General features: G+C 37.6%; 1 protein-coding gene and 2 long non-coding RNA genes across 8 annotated transcripts; all 3 read right to left on the bottom strand.

The window, feature by feature from the left end:
- Positions 1-4618: 4618 nt before the first annotated feature.
- Positions 4619-5510, bottom strand: LOC133720308 (uncharacterized). Of its 2 annotated transcripts, XR_009851799.1 has the most exons (4): positions 5474-5510; positions 5218-5328; positions 4978-5094; positions 4619-4674 (listed from the first exon to the last, which is right to left on the bottom strand). It is a non-coding gene; the product is annotated as an uncharacterized LOC133720308 (long non-coding RNA). The 2 variants fall into 2 exon arrangements; XR_009851798.1 differs by lacking the exon at positions 4619-4674 and having other exon boundaries at positions 4696-5094.
- Positions 5511-15897: 10387 nt separating this feature from the next.
- On the bottom strand, positions 15898-18556 carry LOC133721311 (uncharacterized). Of its 5 annotated transcripts, XR_009852160.1 has the most exons (7): positions 18498-18556; positions 18263-18418; positions 17987-18059; positions 17746-17809; positions 16873-16935; positions 16697-16781; positions 15898-16192 (listed from the first exon to the last, which is right to left on the bottom strand). It is a non-coding gene; the product is annotated as an uncharacterized LOC133721311 (long non-coding RNA). The 5 variants fall into 5 exon arrangements; XR_009852161.1 differs by having other exon boundaries at positions 18008-18059; positions 18263-18550; XR_009852157.1 differs by having other exon boundaries at positions 18263-18550.
- Positions 18557-20606: 2050 nt separating this feature from the next.
- On the bottom strand, positions 20607-22946 carry LOC133720888 (29 kDa ribonucleoprotein A, chloroplastic). Its single transcript, XM_062147373.1, has 5 exons — positions 22532-22946; positions 22313-22414; positions 21510-21821; positions 21296-21403; positions 20607-20878 (listed from the first exon to the last, which is right to left on the bottom strand). Exons 1-4 carry the CDS (start codon positions 22892-22894, stop codon positions 21338-21340), a joined length of 843 nt encoding a protein of 280 aa, XP_062003357.1. The 5' UTR covers positions 22895-22946; the 3' UTR covers positions 20607-20878; positions 21296-21337.
- Positions 22947-22994: the final 48 nt, after the last annotated feature.

Below are 22994 nucleotides of genomic sequence, written 5' to 3' on the forward strand. Positions count from 1 at the left end.
TGTTGGATACATTTGAAACAAAGCCTGCCGCACCTGTTCCTCATAATATTGAGCACACAACCTTTGATTCATTGCACTATCCACACAAGGTTGAATTGCCGCAAGGGTCCTATCAACTTCCTCCACATCCAAGGCAGTAGCAGTGAACATGTTTGAAAAATAGGAAGTAACCACCTGCTCCATCCCATCATCATCCTCTCTCCATTTCCCCTCCGAGTCAAATAAGCCTAAGAGAGCATTTTTCCTCTTCCTATTCGCTGCCTTCCTATGGAAGAAACTAGTATTTTCCAAGAAAAACAAGCATCAAACAAAAATAAATTAGAAAATCTATAGAGATCCCTTCAAAAAAAAATCTATAAAGATGTGACGTACTCTTCATTAATTCAATCTATAGAAATGACAAAGTATAAGTTTCTTGTAATTGGGTAATTGGAGTTACAGACTTACTATTTTGGTTAATCGTGGTGGGGGTTGCAGATTTTTTGTTTTTTTACTAGGGTCAAGATAAGTGTGTATGGTGTATGAGTCTAAGGACAAAACAAAGAAATAGCATCAAGATGAAGCCTCATGTAACAAAAATAAAAATTTCATTAGATGTATGGTGTATGAGTCTGAGAGCCAAACAAAGAAATAATATCAAAATGAAGCTCATTTAACCAAAAAAAAAATAATAAAAAATTTCCACTGAGGGCAAAACAAAGAAATATCATAAAAATGAAACTGTTCAAGTAAATCCAGAATATGTGTCTGGCCCAAACTCTATGTTACTTGACCTAGTTGTAATAGGATTTTGAATTAGAGATATTCTCGGAGATATTCATAGATATCCGATTAATTGTACGATTATCTTTCCTTGTACAACTCTGATTCTATGTCTTGTAATCCTCTATATAAAGAGGCCCCTATTATCAATGAAAGTATGACTCAATTCTCTCCCAATTTTAGTTTTCCTTAAACACGTTATCAGTACGAAGCTCTAACCCTGAAACCCTAAAATCGTAGCCTTCAAATCCTAGCAACCACCGCCGCATATATTGAAGCTCTTAATCCCAGGAGTCCAGAACCGGCGGCGCCACCCCTAGAACCGGCCGGAAAATCACCGAACCGGTCCCCAAAAGAAAGAAAAGTTTTCCTGCCCGGTTTGTACTCTTCCAGTCCGTCTCCTACTATCATATTTTGTCACCACCGGCGCCTTGACCCCAGAATCCCGGAACCGGAAACATAAAGTTCAAAACCGGCCGGAAAGTTGCCGGACCGGCCTGCAGAAGTGCTGAAAATTCCTGAACCGGTCAGCCTTCCCAATTTACTACACCTGCACCAGTCCACAGTCCGGCCAGCCCAGCACAAAAGAAAGAAAAAAGGAGGTTTGCAGCCTGAAGCCCACGTGCAAAGAAAAGAAAAAAGGAGGCTTGCGACCTGCAGCCCACGCCCAGAGAAAAGAAAATAAAGTAGGCCCCGCGGCCCATTTCTGGAAGAAGGAAGAGAGGGAAAAAAAAAAGAGGGGCTAGAAACCCACGTGCCCAGAAGAAGAAAAGAGAGAGAGAGAAGAAGAAAAAGAAAAAAAAGGGAGGAAGAGGCAGTCCGGCAGAAGAAAAAGAAAAAAAAGGAAGGAAGAGGCAGTCCGGCAGAAGAAAAAGAAAAAAAAGGAAGGAAGAGGCCCACAGTCAAAGTCAATGAAAAAAAAAAAGGTATTTTTATTTTATTCAATTCTCTTTTGTTTTCATAATTTCAATTTCTTTTCTTTTTCCCGGGGACTTGCAAACTCCCTTCTTCTACTCCCATTTCTTCATCATAGGGTAGATCTAATTAAGCCAAACTGTGGGGGTTCGTGCTCACTCCAAGCTTGGAGCTTGTTGAGATCTCCAAACTTAGAGTTTGTAGAGAATTTATGATCGACCACTTACATCATTGTTTCGATCTAATCCAATACCTCTTGGAATCAGATTTCTTGGAAGCGACTACGCTCAAATTTTTTTATTGTTTTCGTGGTAGCCTTTTTCGCTCCGAAACTAACCTTTTTTCTTGTTCTCTTTCAGAATGAGTAACCTGAACAAACTGGACTTCGCTCCATTGGGAACAACTGGCTCTGGATATCACAGGTGGGTTCGTGATGTCCACCAGCATCTCAAGGCCGATAGAATCCTGGATACGATTCTCTAGCCTAGCCAGGACGTGCTAACTGTTGAGCAAGCTCAAGCTTTGGAAGCAAATAGAGCAGCCTTAGAGGCCAATAAGGCGAAAGCCATCATCCTAATGACTCGTCATATGGATGATTTGCCCTAGTACGAGTGTATGAATGAAGAATACCCAAGAAGGCTGTGGGTCTCACTCGAAGAAAGATTTGGTAACGTCCGTGACTCCCTGCTTCCTGACCTAGAAGTGAGATGGCATAGCCTCCGCTTTTGTGATTTCAAGTCAGTTCTTGTCTACAACTCGGAAGCACTTCGCATTAAATCCTTAATGGAATTCTGTGGTAAAGAGATCATAGATGCGATGTTGATTGAGAAGACTCTATCTACCTTTCCCGTCTCTGCATTGATGGTTTCTAAGAACTATCGAATCGATGTTACTGCATGACAAATCACAAGGTTTCATGAGCTCATTGGAGCTATGAATGTCGCTGAAAAGCATGACAACATCCTTGTGAAGAACTATAATTCGAGACCCGTGGAAACAGAGCATATTCCGGAATCCAATTATAGTCGCGCCCCTAAGAAAGGGTGCCAAGAGCGAAACTCTAATCTTAGGGATACTTCTGGACGTTCTGGTCCATATAATCGCTTTATTTGGGAAGGTAACGGCCAAAATAGGCTAACACAGAACCGAAGAGGTAAACGTGGAAAGAGAGAGAGGGAGGCAACGCCTCTGGCCATGTTGGTGGCGCCACTAACACTAAGAGTCATCTAAATGACGCTTTCAAAGCGTCTCAATCAATGGAGTCTGAGCAAAGAGATGTATGTTCTCGATGTGGAGTATCCAGTCATTGGGTACACATTTGTAGAGCTCGTGAAGAAATTGTCACCGCCTACAAAGCATATTGTGAAGCAAGAGAAGCTCACTATGTGGAACAAGAAGATCAAGAAGATGATCTAGAGTGAAATGTTGAAGACTACAAATCTGGCTGGGATCAATAGATCGCCAATTCTGTTTAAGTATTTATTTTTCCAAGAGATGTAATAGGCAATTGCCATATACTTTGTAGTAAATGCCATTGGTTTAGTTTTTCTTCACATAGGCTCATCCAAAATGAGTATGATGTCTAAGAAGGTTTTGAGATAAGTGGTACTTAAGCGAGCTTTGCTCCACCAACATCTCTCTACTCACCTGGTCATCCTTATTTTGGAGTTACCGAAAGAAGTCAAATGACTACCTTTGTTTTGCATTAGCTAACATTTGGATTAGATTCTCCTAATGATTAAGAGACAATGATGTACTCCGTTGGCTTATGAATAAAATTTCGAGTTCTTTTCATTATGACTCCATTTTGATTCTGAGCATATTACTTTGTGACTACGATGGTTGGGCCATCAGTATTAATTCAAGGACATGGAATAGCCCAAGTTCCCCTTGCCAAATGACACCTTGATTACTGTCACAGAAACTCTCTACGCTCCTAGGGCAAATCGCACCTATGAATAACCAACGGATTCCATGCACAAACGCATGTAAAGAACGGAAGTGAGTTCCTTTGCAATACCTCTACCGATTGCGAACAAAGGCGCATCTTAGAGAAGTTTATGTGTCTTTCTAATGGACTATATGTCACTATTCGAGCTATTAAATCCAATGAAGTTATGAGAGAATATCTCTTGGATTTAGACACATATTGGCTTTGTCACGACAGGATAGGTCATATTGGTCATGATATGATGATCCGTCTACTAAAGACTTCACATGGAGATCCTTTCTTTCGAGCTAAACGAAGCATGAATCAAAAGTTGATTCCTGGACTAAGTGTGACCGCCGCAGCTGCCTCCGGAGCCACCGCCTTCCAACACCAGCCTAGGGCTGGCACAGTCCTTATCCATAACGCCATGGATAGCATACATCATGGTGATGACGCCCCAGGTGATGTTGCAATCACCAACTTTGCTTCAAATAGCGTTTCAGACGCTTAGGCCCAACCAAAATCCTCATTAATTGGTTGCTTCTAAAGCCTCTCGCTGGCTTTACAAAGCCTGTTCCTTAGGGAAATTAGGACTGAGACCGTCCTATGCAAAGGAAATGAAAATACTCATTATGTTCTTACATAGAATCCGTGGGGATTCTGTGGACTGATTCAACCAACTTGCGGAAGTTTAAATATCTCATGATGTTGGTTGACACGCAAACACGCTGGTCACGTGTTGTGTCATTGTCCACCTGTAAATGCTGCTTATGCTACACTCCTAACACATATCATATGATAACGGCCTCACTCCCTGGATCATCCTATTCAGTCAATTTGATTTGACATTGCTAGAGAGTTTACATCAAAGACTTTCAATGGTTATTGCAATGGAACTGATGTTGGACATCATATTCCCATATACACACCCAAATGGTCTCGCGGAAACGACTACGATGGTAGTCAGGACATTGGTAATGCGCACCAATCTCCTTATATCCGCTTGGGGTGATAAGAACAGTATATCATCTCTCTTGGTCCATCACTGAACTGCAAAAATATCTCTCCTGCAAGCAGCAAAAGGGCAAATCAGCTTACTTGGCTAGAAATAATCACTATGATTTCAGAGTATGCATGCTTAGGGACTAATGCACAAACAATATATGAGGGTATAAAAACTATTCCATAGTATGCATGCTTCTTGCACTAAAATGAAAATGGCGCAAGTATCGTGTGCTAATATCTAGAGAAACATAAATAAGAAGGCATGGTTACTATTTACAAATGGGATGTCAATGTAACTAGCTACATTCTCTTAAAAGAGATACTCAGAGTTAAATAGTAAGACTCAATTAAATCCTTCCTTTTACCTGCATTAGCCAGACCACATCCTTATCTCCGCTTTGCAGTCCCTTGAATATTGTTTCACCCAATGCAGAGATGTACTATGGACATCAACAAGTGGAGTATTCTCATCGAAAGTATAACTGCAACAGATTCATTAACTAGTTTAACAATCATTACATAGCATATGTGAAGGGAAAAATACAAAAAAAAAAAAAAAAAAACGTCAGAAGCTATAATAGAAGAAAATGGAGGAAGCTGTATACCAATTGTATATGTGACTGGTCCTTCCATATTCTGATCAAACAGGCAACGTGCTTTCCCTAGCTGAATCCTATGTTTTTCACAACACAGTTGATAAAAGCATCAACACTCTCCTGTGGAAAAAGTACAAGTCATTGGGTTAAATGGAGGGCTCCTACTAAGAAAGAACAGGAGTAAAGGGAAAAGGCACAAAATATGCCTCCTAAAGGAAACAAGAAAAGCTCGCATTATACAAGGAATTTGGACATTGTATTCAACCTGCAGAGCAGCCTTTGAGAGAAAGCCAATGTAATAATTCCATCACTTTTAAGAGATTAATTAGAGAAATAGATTAACCAAACAAATTCAAATGTAATAATTCCATCACTTTTCTTCTTTCGTTCCAGCTATCTATCTTTCATAGCAACTTTTTTTTTCTTTCCCAAATATCACATTTGTTTCCCTAATGAATACGATATTGGCACTTACAGCTTCATATTCTTCCGCTGTTAAAGCCGTGTGCACGGATAAAATAAAAACAACTAAGACTAATTAAGGATAAAATGGTGGAGGAACAAAAAAAAAAACATAGATGAGAATGAAACAAGGTGACTGCAACAACAATAGAATAGAGAGCCAACACAACAAACTGTACCCAAGGCAAGTTGAGAGAGAACGAACATGCAAAGGCGAAAATAACTAGATCCAATTACAAATTGACTTACCAATCGACGACGACAAAAAGATACTGATAACCTCTGCAGTCCACTACAAATCGCGATCAAAACGTTCAACATCAAAAAAAAAAAAAAAAAAACGAAAATCAAATCAAATCTGGAAGCTAAAGACTCAGATACAAACAGTAAATGAGCTATCAATTCCATCCAACTCATTTCATAACTATCAAATCGACAGTGATGAATCCCTAATAGTAGCCAAATCAAACCCTAGAAATTGAGAAATTGAGAAATTGAGAGAACTGAAAATGGAGAAACTAAAGTGAAGGACCTGTTTGGGGAGCATTGAGGCGTGGGCCTTGCTGCCCATGATGTCATGCTTGTAGAGGACTTTGTCGAAGGAGATGGACTCGGTGAAGGGCTCGACGGCGTCGGTGAAGCGCTCGATGGCGTCGGTGATGCCCTCCTCGAAGCGGCCTCCCTGGAGCTTGGCCTCCTTGGGCTCGGTGGCTGCGCAGTGAAGGTCGAGCTTGGGCATGGATCTGTGAGAGGAGGGTGTGATCGAAAGTTGAGGTTTGGGAAGGGAGTGGTGGTTAAGTGAGGAAGAGGAGTGATAAGGAGGTCGTTTTTTAATAAAATAGATATGTATATGTTTGCGACGGCGACATGAAAATGCGTCGTAATTAATAACTAATCCTACTACGGTAAAGATTTACCGTCGCTAATAATAAAAATTATTCGCTACGGAACATTTGCCGTTGCAATTGATATCAATTGCGACGAAAATCGCTGCCGAAGTAAAAAACCGTCGCAAATGCAATTTTTTTTAGTAGTGTGCCCACGCGTTTCCATAAGAAGTTTGGGATTCCATCGCGGTTTATGTTGGACATGATCTTCATTGGAAGCCCTTAAAGAGTTAAGGGAAACCGCTGAACACTTGAAATCCGATTTTGAGATGAAGGATTTTGGGAGAACACGATATGTCTCAGTTTGGAACTTGAGCATCGTGTTGATAGATGCTTAGGCATTTTGACAAGGTCAAGCCTTCAAGCACCCCCATGATCATCTGTAGTCTTGATCCTGAAAAGGATCCTCTTCATCCGAAGGATGATGACGAAGATGTGCTAGAGGCAGAAGTGCCTTACTTAAGTACAATAGGCGCATTATTGTACTTAACCCAATGCACAAGACCGGACATCTCATATGTTGTGAACTTGTTAGCTAGGTAAATCTGTGCGCCAACGCGACGCCATTGGATTGGTGGAAAGAGATATCTTGAAATACTTGAGATGTACGATTGATATGGGCTTATTCTATCCCTACAGAGAGATGATGGATTCGGACCCATCACACACCAGGAACGCCGCCAACACTGGCCTGCGTCCACTATCCCCATCCCAAAACGACATGTGTTTTGGAAGGTTTGCTGATATTGGGTATCTCTCTGACCCACACAAAAGTCTTCCCAAACTGGTTAAGTGTTCACCATGGGTAAAGACCGCGATATCTTGGAGGTCTACATAACAGACCCTAGTCGCTATATCTTCGAACAATGCAGAGATTATTGTTTTTCATAAAGTGGTTCGTGAATGTATATGGATTGGATCCATAGTTACGCATGTTCGAACAATTGTGGTTTAAAGTCTACCACAGATGAGTCTACGAGCATTTAGGATAATGCTGCTTGTTTTGAACAAATGAAGCAAGGCTACATCATAAGCGACAACACCAAGGATAATCAGCAACAACAGACTCTCCTCAAGATCAAAGTGAACTGGGTTCAATCTGAGGATGGTGTGGCAGACTTACTCACTAAGTCATTGCCTAAATTCCGCTTTCGAGAAACATGTTGGTAGCATCGTTTGCGAAATTTATCCGAACTCCCATGACCGTAGTCATCAGGGGGAGATGTCTACATGTATGGTCTCGAAACGTGAATGGTGTGTTGTGCTCTTTTTCCCCTTCGACCGAGGTTATTTTTGTCCCACAGGGTTTTTGTTACTCAGCAAGGTTTTTAATGAGGCAACGAGAGGAACACCACGTTTGGGCGACACATGGGGGAGTGTTCAAGTAAATCTAGAATATATGTCTGGCCCAAACTCTAGGTTACTTGACCTAGTTGTAATAGGGTTTTGAATTAGAGATATTCTCGGAGATATTCATAGATATCCGATTAATTGTACGATTATCTTTCCTTGTACAACTCTGATTTTATGTCTTGTAATCCTTTATATAAAGAGACCCCTATTATCAATGAAAGTATGACTCAATTCTCTCCCGATTTTAGTTTTCCTTAAACATAAACCTCTTTTTTTCTTTTTCTTTTTTTAAATTAACTAGGGGCCACTGCCCCCACTTGCCCCTATTTGGGTCCATCTATGTATAAAGAAGGATAATGAGACTGAATGAGAACACTTTTTTTTTTCCTCAAACTCTATGATGATCTAAAACTTTATGGTGCAACAACACTGTTGTTTTTACCATATCTATGATCTACGAGTTTTACTTCGTCCTTCGATTTCATTATTCAAAACCCACCATGAAATACACAACTTTTGATTCAAAAGCGTTTATAATATTTTATTTACATTGTCCGATGTGGAATCGATGAGACCCAAACCGCACCCGTTTGCTATGAGAGTAGGATTCAATGTCTTTGACCAGTAATTGATTGCCAGTTAACGACCTCCCTTCAAGTCGGCGAGCCCCGTAGGTTTTTCCCTTTTTTTTTTTAGTATTATTGCTTTTCTCCTTACTCGTCGCCATTGTTGGTTTGCTATACCTATTGTGACCTGCCCAGTTCTAGAGCCGTTCTGCGATATGGATTTAATCTCCTGATCTTGTCCTTGACATATTAGAATATTTTCTATTACACTGTTGCACATACCACTTAAATTGATTTATAATTGAATCTGTTTTATACTGGTGTGCACGTTTCAACATTTTGAGTGTCCATCTTCTAATAATTTTGTTAGCTATAGTGTACTGGGTTGTTATATTAATGAACTAGACAAGATGTCTATGCCTAGAAACTAGTTAATTGGTAATGCTTTCGATTTTCTTCATATGTACATGTTGTATACTCAGCTTTGGTAACAAAGCTTCCATGCATTATTTCTATCACCGGTACGTGAAAGAGTAAGTCATTTGAATTCAGGTATGTTCTAGTTTCACAATTGAGTTCAATTTACTCTTCTTTATGATTGATTAAATATATATATATATTTGAATTTTGTAATAAAAAGTGATCGAAATCTCTATTTCTTGATTCAATTACATGAGGATCTAAAGTTTCTCTAGAATTATACAATGAGAAATTATGACATGGAGTTCCTCACAGCTTATGCAATTAATGAGGGCCAGAGGATCCTCGATGTTATACAAAAGTATATGAAATCACGTGTTTCTTAATCCCCAATTATATGAGGGCATGCAGTCTCTCAACTTCTTCATTATGTGAAAATTTGGCATGACCAATTGGGTTCCTCCTCCTTGTCACTGTGTGAATTTGAAACTCAAACCACCCTTATATAGAGTCTATAGTTCGAAGTTGGAAATTTAATCGAAGCCAGAAGCTTGTGATTACATCTCTATATAAAGAGAATTTGAGGTTCACCACAAGATATACTTTTGTTCTTGTACAATTGGAGGAGAGAGAAAAAAATATTATCATATGAAGTTAACCAGACCAAAAGTTTTGTGTACTTTCTTCATTCATAGAACCAGAAGTTTCCATTGTTAATTTATTTATTATTTTTTCTTCCCCGCTTTACTAGTTTGTTATGTACCTTCATTACAGTGCTTTATCTTTTAAAATCCTTTGTTATTCATATGAGTCAGCAGCTCTATATCTCATACATACAAATTTCAAGTGTAGAATTTTTGAACCAGAAGTAAGCAGATAATCAACTGTTGGTTATTTATTTAACTAACGAGTACAACGAGTATATCCTTTGAATTCAGGCATGTCATTTTTTTTAATTAATATCATTTTTTCCCTCATCATAAGTTTGGAGAAAGTGATCCATTGAACTCAAATTGTGGTTGTGAATTTTGTAATTAAAAGAGATCGGAACCTGCAGTTTCTAGATCCTTAATTACATGAGGACCTGAAGTTCCTCAATGATCATAATGACTAGATGACCACCTGAAGTTTCTCACTTAAAAGTTTTGATCATGAAGTTTAAACTCGACATTTTGAGTACATCTTTTTTTTTTTTTGGCCAAAAGCTCAAAATGAATTTGAAATGAACCTATATTAAGCCGTCTCGTTATATACAAAAAGCTGTAGAGCCTCTCTCTCTAAAACCTAGAGAGAGAAACCCGATCTGAGATTTCAAACCCCCCCCCCCCCAACTCTCTCACCCCGATCTTGATCCATCCGGATCTAGATTGATGGTTGGAGAGCTGGGGGAGGCCACAATAGCAAAGGTTTCAACTCCTTCTCCTTCCATCTCCACTGTTCATCATCTTCCTCAAGTTGTTATCAGCTTTTTCCTCACCCTTGTGGTGATTTTGTTCCCTTTGTGGTATTGTTCCCCTCGTGGTGTATTTCCTGGCTTTGTCCATGGGAGGACTTAGTTCCTCGATTTTCCTCTTTTTTTCTTCTCATTGTCAGACGCCCCCTCACGTTTCCGGGTCAAAACTCAATCAACCCCACAACAAATCTCTTTTCTTCATCCTCAAACTCTCGGAGGTTTCCTATGGCTGCAATTTCAAAGTGCAAGTCACTTACCTTGGCGAGTATGAGTGCTCACGCATGGGTATTTTACCCCCCATTCTCCATTGTTACTGTTCTTGTTCTGGATCTATGCTTTGGATCTCTGATCCTGTTCGGCAGGCATGGCTTCTTCTTCGTATTGATGGTGGAGGAATTGATGTTGTTGTGAGGGATTTCATCCCTTTGGTTGTTGTTTGTTTTTTGATTTGTGTATTGGGAGGTGGATGGCATCGGTTCACCATTACCGATTTTCTGGTTGTTCAGTTTACGGCGTCACTTCGGCGAAGGTTCGTGGCTGGCGGCGGAGCGGTTTGGACGGCAGTAGTTAGGGTTTCAGTAGTGGGTTGGGCCACTTATTGGGCCTATGTTTTAGATATTATTGTTTTAAGGAATAGTTTCCTGATACTGGCTCTTTCGAAGCCCAGGGGGAAGTTAATTTTCCGTTTTAGTTTTATGTCTGTTTGGGCCTGTCCAACAGATTGATTGTATGTTCTACTTTCAGCCCATTGGGCTAGCTGTGGGGCAGCTTAATTGATCCCCATTTTCCAAAAAAGACTAGTATAAAATGCCAAACTAGAAATTTTGGATATATATGAATTGCTCAAGACCCTGAAGTGTCATATATACTTGAGTAAAAATCAAGGCTTTGATGTGACCAAATGGATGTTCATGATTTGTTGAAATTATTGATATTTCTCACAATTAAGCTTATGTAACAAGCTTCTCCGTTCCTAAAGACCTTAACAAATGACTCTAGAAGAGCTTTATGTTACCAATTTGTGAAATATGCATTGCATTATCAGACATATATATCATGAGCTAGCAGTTCATTGAGCCAAATGCATTACTTTTTTTTTTTTTTTTAATAAAGGGCTGGTGCGGCTGCCCTCAAGCCTCGATTAATGAAACTGTCAAATACAAGGAGGGGACATGGAGCTTAAACCCCTGATTACAATAAGCATCTAGAGTATTTCTCAAAATGATATCAGGAATCTCTACAAAGTACATGTATTCTAACAAGCACCAACTAGCAAAGAGCCATTGTCTTTGGATATACCATATTCTATGAGATCACTTGCTAAATCTAATGGCTTTCATAGTTGAGCCAGAATATTGTGCCAACTGCCAAACAATTATGAGAGGAACTTGCTCTTAATTTGGATTGTCTCATACAACCACAAGATCATTGAAATTTGGCTAAACCTCAATGAAGTTTCTAAATTATCTTAGTTGTTGAATGAGCATGAAGTTTGCTATTCCGGGTAAAGCTATGGTATGTTAACATTTCTCATACATCAACTATTTTTACCACTTTAAGGACTCATGTTACCACTTTGAGGACTAATATTACTATTTTGAGGACTCATATGGTAAACTAAGAAAATTTACCACTTTAAGGACTCATGTTACCACTTTGAGGACTAATATTACTATTTTGAGGACTCATGTGGTAACTAAGAAAATTTACCACTTTAAGGACTCATGTTACCACTTTGAGGACTAATATTACTATTTTGAGGACTCAAATTACCACTTTTAAGGCAATTGTATGCATGTCATACGTTAACATTTTGTAGAATTTTCCTGCTATTCCAATATTAAGGCTCATACACCAAAAGTTTGTTGACGTGCAAACCCATGATTAGTGATATCTTTATCGCATTTTTATTAAATCTAAGTTATGTTATTGACAGTCTTCCCACTATTATGGGGAGAATAGATTGATGTCTTTAAATAACAGCGTGAATTGGTGTGAGACTTATCCACCATGTCTCATCTTGAGCTTTCTACCTAAAGTGATAATGATATTACTTGCAAAAGAATTTGCTTGGATTGAAGTCCTTAAAGCATAACATGATTGCATAGACAATATATACCAACTATGCATGGTAGCAGACATGTTGGTCTAAATGATATACTAGTTTGAAAAGAATAACATAGACCAATGTTGGTTCCTTGTAAAATCGCCATTAAAGATATGTCTTGGTCAGACTATTTATCAATATGGTCGATGTTCATGAACTAAATGTTTTTGACCTAAAACTTGGTATGGATTTCCCGCCAACCAATATATTTCTTCACTCTAAGGAAGTGATTTTATCATAAACATGTTTACAAGTGGTCACAACAAGACAACATTCCCGCCATTAGGGAGAAAGAGAACTAATGTTATTAAAAGAATGGCGTGAATTTGTGTGGATTATATCCACCAGATCTAAAGTTTTAAGCTCCCAAAAAGGGAAGATGTGGTATTAGCTTAGTGGTTAGAGCGCCCACTACCTAGGATCCAGATCCTGGGTTCGAGTCACTATGGGGGTAGGGGTGAAATCCTTTGATCATTTTTTTGAAAATAAGAAAAAAAAAAAAAAAAAAAAAAAAAAAACTCCCAAAAAGGGAAGATCATACAAGCCCTATAGCGCTCTACATGAGATTATAAGTAAAAAGATCCACATTCTACATAATTCATCTATGAGAGATGATTGTCCTGGAAGTAACAATGTATGACTCAGAAGTGGTATGGGTACCCAATATCAATAATTTTATTATAGCTAATGCATGCATATAAGAATGTGGGATCTATGATTGTTGATCATCAATTATAATTTACATTTGGTAGCTACCAAAAATCATTAAGGGCTGTATTGACGTACGTTGACGTACGTTTCACATGAATGTCAACAAAGTATATTATTGGCCAAAATTGGAAAGAGGCAATTCCAATGAAATTAAATATTGGAAATGTGATGAAAGACTTTTACCTTTAGCCTTACAAGTTACAAAATGCTATTTATTAAAGTGAAGAAGTGAAATCGCTATGACACAGTGTCTATTTATAGAGACATAGGATTATGATTTAAGAATATATCTTCCCCTATACAAATGACAATTTTCTATAAGTACAGTATTATATATAGCTATTATATTGACGATAGATTTATGGCACATTGTCATCGTATATTATGAAGATCTTAAAGACATTTTGCTAAAAGCAAAATCTCAAAAGTAAAGTATCATTATAAGCATATTGCTTATCAAATCCTTGAGTGATTCAAATACATGAATGATTCAAATGCAAGTCCATAAATAGTTGAAAGAGACTGAATCTCACTCAAGAAATCAAAAAGTCTAAAGTTAGCTCATATATACTCATTCCGTTTTAGTTAACGCGACCTAAATTGCCTCAATAAGTACCATGACATATGACAAGACTACAAAATCGAATTCAAATTATGATTATAATGTTGCAACATATTTTAACTTTCGCAAAGTTATGAATTACTTGGAACTATTGAAGAGCTTATATGAGACATATCAATACACAAAAAGATATTGATGTGTATGGCTAGGTATGCCATAATGATTTTTCAATGTTTTAAATTATACAAAGTTAAACATGCCAATTTCTTTATATTGTTTAGCTATTACTTAATTAGTGTATGAATTTGAACATGTGTCGTTGTTTCTAACCTTATTATATGAGGTAAGGCTTATTGAAAATCGTCTAGATTTGTTGGTATTACTTTAACTTTGCAGGTACGAAAATTTGTGATGAGCCCTTATATGCAAAGCACACATGGTCTCACTTCAGTGATAGACACATCAAACTACTATACATGGTACATGTAGCTTATTGCATACATAATTGAGCTTTGCTACAATCAGAGGAAGACTCTCATTAGGGGGGGCATTTGGAAGTATGTTACCTAAGACATATGCGCGTTGTGCTCTTTTTGTCATTCGACCAGGTTTATTTTTGTCCCAATGGGTTTTTGTTACTTGGCAAGGTTTTTTAACGAGGCAACAATAAGCGTGTCAAATACCATCATTCATTGGTGGACATCCAAGGCGGAGTGTTGTAAATATTATTATCTATGTAGCTGTCCACTTTTAAAACTCATTAGTTATGTGCTTTGATGTAAACTCTACCTCTATATAAAGAATGCTAATAACACTGAATGACAACATTTCTACTTCCTCCCAACTATTTTCTCTTTATCTTCTTTCTACATTATAACATAATAATATTTGTAACCGTTGTTTTCTCAAAGTTTTAGTTCTTTGTATCATCCTATGTCTAATTTACCTCCATTCTCATTGATGCTGCTCATTCTTATCACTAGTACTGTCAATCTAACACCAACATCACTAGAAAATCTATCACTTCCTCTGCTATTTCTTGGCGCCCTCCCAACCATGGATCAATTAAGCTTAATTTCGATGGTTCAGTGTCCTTTCCTTCCCATGCAGCTGGTGGATTTGTATTCAGAGATGCTGATGGGCAACCCCTCTTAGTAGCCTGCTATCAACTTCCAACTACTAATATCCTGTTGGTTGAAGGTCTCGCTCTTTGTGTAGGCCTTCGTGCAGCTGTTTTACATGGATTCTCTGATTTGGTAATTGAAGGTGACTCAAAAACCTTGATTGATGCCTTAAACGGCTTTGCTCGGATTCCTTGGCGGCTTAGGTCTATTGTAAATGATATATGGTCTCTTTGTACACTCCTACATCACCCGCAGATTAAGCATGTTCATCGTGTGAAGCCAACTTTCTGACAAAAGCTCTTGCAAAAACTGGCCACTCTGCGCTACCTAGAGTCTGGCATATATAATTCTCTTCCCCTCTCTGCCTTTTCAGCCTTCTTTTTATATTCCTTACGTATTGGGTGTTGTAGGGATTTTTAGTTGTTATGTTTATTTCTTTTTCGGAAAAAAAAAAAAAAAATCATCCTATGTCTAATTTTAATTTTTTTAATTTTTTTTTTTTTTTTTTTTTTTTTTTTTACAATGGGGGTCCAAGACCCAAAACAAAAGAAACAGAACAAGCTAAGATATGGCAGGAGTCTTAACACTTCTGAGACAAGCAGCTCCAGTGATATCATCAAGTACAGTAGTGGAAATGAATGTAAGCATAGACAGCTTGGCATACCATGTCAAATTTCTACTTAAGTTAAATGGAATTATCTTTACCGTCCTAGAAAAAGAAGTTTATCGACCAATGAAAGAAACTAGCAAGATAGCCCGCGCGATGCTGCGGGTTTGTTTGCTTGTCACGGTGTTTCTAATCCAACATTATTATTTTTTCTCTGAATTTTCTTATACATATTTCTGAATTCAAGTGTACAATGAAATAGGAACCCCAAAAAGAAAAAGAAAAGGAAAAAAGATGATGTAGAAGCCAAGATTACAAAAATAATGTAACTGATTATTCAAAAAAGTACATGGAAGTACCTATACCTAGAAACCAATCTAAAACAAATCCAAAGACGGAATTATGGTCAAAAAACAATAGCACCTAAAATCCAGATGTAATAAAAAAATGTCAAGTACCAAAAACTCCGATCTAAAAATTAGCAGAGAACCAAAATCAGAGGGGGGGGAGAACAATAAGTTGTGAAGTTCAATATATTGATGACATAACTAACAGAATCCAACATTCATAAGAGAGGGAGATAACAATCACCAAAGCTATAGTAATTAATTCTCTAAACCTTTGCATACTTAGACTTCATGTGTTGAAATTCCTTGGCTAACGTCCTCTGCATGTGCTCACAATCTGAAAATCCCCCGCTGAACTAATTCTCTAACTCTCTACATTGTGTTCCTGCAACAAATAGAAAGAAAGTTACAGTCTTGGCTTCCTCTACATATTCAATTTCTCAATCAGAGCATGTAGTCTTTTTATATGTAGTACTTCTTTCTTTTACTTAATTTCACAACATCAGCATCAATTTTTTCGATGTAGGAATTAATGGCTGTGTAAGAGCCTTATCTTCGAGAGGTTCGAATGATCTTTCATATCTCATTAGTTTCAAACTTTCAATGCTACAGCTTGGTCTACCCCAAAAATCTTAGCTAATGCAAGGTGAATCATAAGCAAGTCTTATTGCAAATATTGAATACAGATTCTCACAACTCTAAAGGAATGGATAAAGAGCAGGGCCAATCATTAACAACTTTTACAAAATCGGATAACATATCAGATGTCTTTTAACCCAAAAGAGTTTGAAGTACAATACCACCTTTTAGACACAAAAATAGTCAGTAATAGCAGCTCTTAAGTGTCATAACATATCTTAGAGACCAAAAGTACTACCGAGTGATTTACCTTCCAGCTTTCTCATCACAAACCCAATAGTGAACACCATGTCAGCCACTGTATACCCAAAGAATGTCATTGAAACCAAAGTCATCTGCAGAAAAGAAGTTCACAAAAGTGAATATTCAAGGGTTTTAAGTTCTAACAACATATAGATCAGATGCCAATGGAAAAAATATTCCTACCTCAAAGCAATTGTCATAAGCGGCCAGCACTCCAGGCACACATCAGCTCCTGAGCAGCAGCATCTAAGATCGTAAAAAATAGTTTGTCAAACATGTGGTAAACCATTCATGTCAAAAGTTCAGTTAGACTCTAACTATTTACAATCTTCATAATTCAAATGGTTGATTCCCTTACTATATCAAAAATCAATTACCTCTCCTCAAGGTAGCAACCGTTTTAAGCATAAGAATGCATCATGTTCAAATTTTTTGAAATTTGACCCAGTCAAACTTAGGTTCCCTATGAACTCATCATGTTCAATTTTGTATGTCAACATTGATACTCTCTGCGCATTGGTACCTCTGCTCCTCTGGTTATTTTGATTTAACAATCTAAACATTTTTCTCAAATTTCACTTGTTATGAATTAAGGAAACTTGGTCATTGTTGCATCTTGTGTATAACTCTTTGGAAACATATATGGTCCTTCAACTGAATTCATAGTAAGTTTCAATTATACCATGTTTTCTTATTTAACCTTTATTCCTTCAGTACGGGATAAAAAAAATCCCGTGTTCATTCCTTTGAGTTTGTGTATTACTTTCCATGTTAGACTCGAAAAATAAAATACTCAATTAAACATAAGCAATCCCTTCTGTCATTTTGATACCAACAATGTAATATAAAAAGTGTGAATTATCATTTGGCAAATCATAAGCAAAGTGATAAAAGAAAGGAACAAACTTGAAGCAAAAAACAGTAAAACCAAAAGCATAAAATCAAAGTTAAAAAGCAATAATAATGCAATTACTAAAGCATTCACACCCAATAAATTCTAAGATATCAGTAAAAGCTTGAAACAGAAGGAAGCAACAAACTTCCCAATTAGAATACCTTCTGATGCTGAAGAAGAGCTCATTTTTCCATTCATCTTCTTCAATCAGCAAAGCTAAGCACACTACAAAAATATCAATACATATCGTTTAGGAAAATTTAGAGAAAGAAAAAGCGAAAGAACCAAATATCTATTCACCAAAACATAAACCCAAATCCAATCCTTCACCGAAAAATTTTAATCAGCAAAGCTGAGAAGGATCCAAATCTACATAAATACCGGAAATCCATAGTAAAAGACCTTTCTTGGCCAATAGAACACCTTGGTGTCCACGATTAAGCCTCCAATGGCAAACTCCACCTAGCGATGGACACTGAAAACCCAATTCCCAATCAATCAATCCATCCAAAAAAAAAAAAAAGATGAATTTTTCGCAGAGAAATTAAGGAACCCAATTCCCAATCAATTAATCAATCCAGAAAAAACAAAAACAAAAAAACAAAAAACAAAAAAAAAAACAAAAAGATGAGTGATTTGCAGTGAAATTAAGCTTTGGGGAGTGAGGGTTTCGCTTACTTTTGAAGGGATGGCCTCTTCTTCTCTCCTTTCTTCCTCTGTTTACTTCGCTCCATCTCTCTCTGTGTCGAGCAAATAACCAAAACGCAAAAGATGAGGCCCTCGTCGCTCTCCCTGTGTCTGTGTCAATAGAGTGCAGGTGAAGGCTCAGTAAACCTACAGGTGGCAAGGGATAAGAACGTTATAGAAGAATGGCAAATTGTAATGAAGGAAAAAGCAAGGGCAAAAGCGTCACTTCATTTCAGGCCTGAGTGAACAGTAACTCATCTTTGGTTTATAGTAAATGTCATGACACTTTTGTGCTTTGCTTCTAGATGCACAAAGAATAGAGACAAAGTAAATATTTTCCTATTCCATATAAGATATATCTGATCTAAACGGGCGCATAAAAAAAATTCAAATGTGTAAAGTGAGTAATTATATCACTTCTCAAGAACACTTAGGCTTCAAGTCAAAGATTACGAACTACAATGCTCTAGTAGAATCATTATGCTCACAAACTTTTGTCTTTCATTACAATTCAAAAAGCTGCAGTAAAAAGCCATAAGCTTAATGAACGTATGCTTATTTTATTTGAAACCAATGTGGGGGAAGAAACACATGTGAACCCACTAATCTCTAGGTGACTTGAATCCATGATTGCTTCAACTTGATTAGTGATTTTAGAGAGGATGGGAAGCACCCAAAATGAGTGCCTGTCTGCATAGGATTCAACTACCTATCTTGGACACCAAAAATAATTCGAGTGTTGGTGTTTTGTTTTTGCTAAGGAAGAGAATTTAACGCTACATCCGAAATTTTATATTCTTATCTTCTCCCTCCACTGATATTGTTTGTTAAAAAAGAAAAGGAAGAAACCCATTTGGGTGATTTGGCATTTGCCTTTTATCTTAGTTTTGCTTCCCCCAAAAACAAAACAAAAGAAAATGGAGAAGGGGTGTCAAATTCTCTTCCTTTTCTTGTCCTTGTGCTTTTCTGTGTTTTCTCCAAATGTGGTTCTAGTTGGATCTTTAAATTTGTTATTTGGACTTCTCATACTTAGTACACCTCTAATTTACTTTTTACAATACTTGAAAAGCTAAGTAAACTTCCTTATTTTTACCAAAACACCCTTAAACATGAGATACAATAATCAGTTACTCTACTTTTTATCTTTATCTTCAACCATGAGAAGAAGAATGAATTAAAATCACACGATATTGCTCTTATGAGTAGGTCTCTCATCCATCAAAATTAATCGAAGGGTTGGTTCTCGATCTTGATATGTTGCTGGAATCCCTTTGAATTTGCTAAAAGAAGGATTTCAAGGGCTTTGGGTTGGAAGATCGAGTAATAACTATATCATAATATTCAATGAATTTAGTTTAAAGAAATTCCAAATCAGATTGTTTTGAATTTATTTTTGTATTAAATGATGGGCCATGTATAGAAATTATTATTTTTACTTAATTATTTTAGATCAATTATAAAACTATATAGCAATATAAGGAAATTCCGGGAAAAAAAAGTTTTTTTATTGAATGTTATATTTGGGGAGGTAAGAAGATTATTATTATTTTATTTTTTTTCATTTTGCTCTCTTTATCTTTATTTGTCTTTTCATATAGTTTGACAAAGTCTATTAATAATTGAAAAAAGTTGGAGGTCCAAATATCAAATTTGGAGATCCAACTAGAACCACTATTTCTCCAATTTGCCTGTAGTTAATTACAAATGCAAACGTCTCTTGGACCAGGCCTGCATCCAACTACTGCAGGCTGCCCAATGGGCTAACACTTTCTTTGTCTGTTCAGTTTTACAGGATTAGTATGGAAGAACCTCCGCAGCATCCAACATTATAGCGGTCTTAGTATATAGCTCTATAGCTTGTGTTTAAAATGCTATAAAGCCCAAAAGACTGTTTATGCATGCCCTTGGCCTAGGAGCTAGGACTAGCATTGTTCTTTCAAATCCATCCATTCAGTCATTCAGAGCATATTCATAAAATCAAAAAGCTAGTCTTAATCGGCATCATTCACTAGCAAGAACAGAACTAAGAACTTCTGCTCTAGATACCAGAAACAAATGAATGAAGTCGTCCAGACTGGGTTAGGAATCCTGGTGGATGGTACCTCAACAATAAGTCTGTTTTCTATTCTATCTGAAAACAAATTTTTGTTTTAGAAAATGAAACCAAGAAACTGCTCATCTGTGAGAAAAAGAAAAAACCATTTCTGAACAGGAGACCAAACAATTTTTGGACCACATTCATTTTTAGCTTGGATCTCAATTGGCTGAAAAAACTGATCTGGTTGTACATTTCTCCTGCAATCGTTACACAATCAGGATTTCTTTCAGTAACATATCAAGGTAAAGCAGACTATTAGATGACGATTCATATGCCCGAATCTATAAACTGTTGTTACAAGAAAAAATAGATCACAAATCAGTTCCTTAACTAAACCCAGCACTCAGAACATAGAATTTAAACTTTCAAAAAACATTCGCTCTTATCCATCTCTACAGGCCGATGCCAAAAACAACCATCAGTCACGAATTCAACTGTGGTGCAAGGGAGCATAATCTGGGAATTCTTGACAAAAGGCAATGACATACAGCTACTTAGCTCCTAACTCCCTGTCAAGAAGATCAGCATGTATTAGGATAACAAATACATAGAAAAAAGGAGAGAACCAGGTAAAAGTTTCATGCACACACTCCATAATACAATAGATTATAAAATGCATTTGGACATGCAACTTTAAAAACCAGAAATTTAGCACAGGATTTACCAAAACAATAATACTAGTAGCCAAAACATTTCCGGAGGATTAGTCACCAAATGATGAGGCAAATAACATGGATAAATGAATGAGTTACAAAATGGGTCTAGATATGAACAAATGAAATAGTGTCATATCAGTTGGAATCCAAAACTTTATGATTACTTTGATACATCTGCAATAGACTGTCATAGGCTTCAAAAAAGAAGAGGCAATAATCACATACAAAAAAAAAAAATATATATATATATATATGGGTCAAAAACTTTACATCGAATATTCTGTTGGCCAATGACTCTCAAGGATTTAGTACTCAAAATTGACGCCTTGGCGGCCTAGGTTCTGCCGCAGTTACGCGAATAGATCTTCCACCCAAGTCCTGTAAAATTAAACAGATAAAAACATTAGGAATACAAAAATGGTGATGTACATGGGAAGAAGATATAATACAAATACTGATAAGCAAAAGGTGATTATATACGTACAACGCCATCCAAAGACTCAATGGCACTGTTCATTTCTTCAGCGGAACCATATGTCACAAAACCAAAACCCCTCGACCGGCCACTGTCCCTGTCAAAAACTACCTTGGCCTCCAAAACCTTTCCTTGCTCATTAAACAAGTTCTCAAGTGCCAAATTGTCAACACCCCATGCAAGGTTACCCACATAAAGGCGGTTGGAAGAGTCACCATAACCTCCACCACCTCTGGGGGGACCTCTGGCACCTCTGAAAGAATCCTCAGACCTAGGCGGGGGAGGTCCATAGTTTACCCTCAATGCCCTTCCGTCAAGTTCCTGCAAAAAGTCAGAAAGTGTTGCTTATATACAATGAACAGGGTTCAGAACAGTCAATATAGATGTTAAGCATATAGTATAAGATTCACATGAAGAAAGGTATCATTAAGCTTAAAGACAAACTTCCTTTTATTTGTTAAAAACTTAAAACTAATCTTCACAAGAATCACTACATTACCCACCCTGTCGTGTAGCTACAAATAAAAAAGTGTTCTCATGAGCTCAATCAACTAATTTGTAATTGCGAAAATGTCATTGCTTATACACAATACATAGCTTCAAAGTTCTCATGCATGAAAGATAACCAAATGAATCCAAGACTCGGAACAATTCATAAGCACATTAAGCAATCACCACAGTAACCTCAAGATAAGCTCTCACTAAGTCTCAAACACCAATCCAATTTTCTCATATCTTGAACTCTTTGTTTCACATTTTCGCATACACACACACACACACACACAAATCATAGACACAATATAGTGACTTACATAGCCATTGAACTGTCGAGCAGCTGCTTCAACTTCCTGAGCACTCGACATGGTCACAAACCCAAATCCCCTGCTTCTCCCAGTCGCCTTGTCATATATCACCTGCAAATTCCATTAAAAAACCTCCATTAATCCCAAATAAACATCAAACCCACAATTTTTATCTCCATTCAATTCACGAAAAGCTTCGAAATTTCGAACGAAAAAACAAAACCATACCTCGACCATCTCAACATTTCCAGCACCTTCGAAGAGCTCAGCTAGCTGAGCACTGTCGACGGTGAAGGGAAGGTTTCCGACGAAGAGCTTGAGGTCAGGCGAGAAATTGGGCTCGCCGCCGCCGCCGTCGTCGCTGAGAACCTCCTCATCCTGCTCGAAGTCCGAAACAGCGACGCGTCGTACGACCGACCGAGACGACTGAAACCCCTTGCCGGAGCTGAGAAATGAGGCCGAAATCGAAACGGGTTTTAGGGACGAGAAGGTCAGAGAGAAGAGCGAGAGCGAAGTGGGTTTGGGGGTGTAGAGGGCTAGGGTTTTGGGGGTCAGGGAAGGAAGAACCAGCGAAGCCGTAGAGGTAGTCATGGTGGCTTTGCTTTGCTTCGCTTCAAACAGATAAGGTTTTCAGAAACTCTCTCAGGGTTTTAAGAAGAAGAAAAGTTTTAGGATATTTTCACTGACGAAA

This window comes from Rosa rugosa, chromosome 7 (genome assembly GCF_958449725.1).
Source record: "Rosa rugosa chromosome 7, drRosRugo1.1, whole genome shotgun sequence".
NCBI classification, from domain to species: domain Eukaryota; kingdom Viridiplantae; phylum Streptophyta; class Magnoliopsida; order Rosales; family Rosaceae; genus Rosa; species Rosa rugosa.

What these genes read in the sequence shown, in the direction of transcription:
- LOC133720888 (XM_062147373.1), bottom strand. Translation starts at nt 22,894, where the DNA reads ATGACTACCTCTACGGCTTCGCTGGTTCTTCCTTCCCTGACCCCCAAA. An exon ending in GAAATGTTGAGATGGTCGAG is followed by an intron (nt 22,415 to 22,531) that starts GTATGGTTTTGT and finishes TGGAATTTGCAG; the next exon opens with GTGATATATGACAAGGCGAC. An exon ending in TTGAGTCTTTGGATGGCGTT is followed by an intron (nt 21,404 to 21,509) that starts GTACGTATATAA and finishes TTAATTTTACAG; the next exon opens with GACTTGGGTGGAAGATCTAT.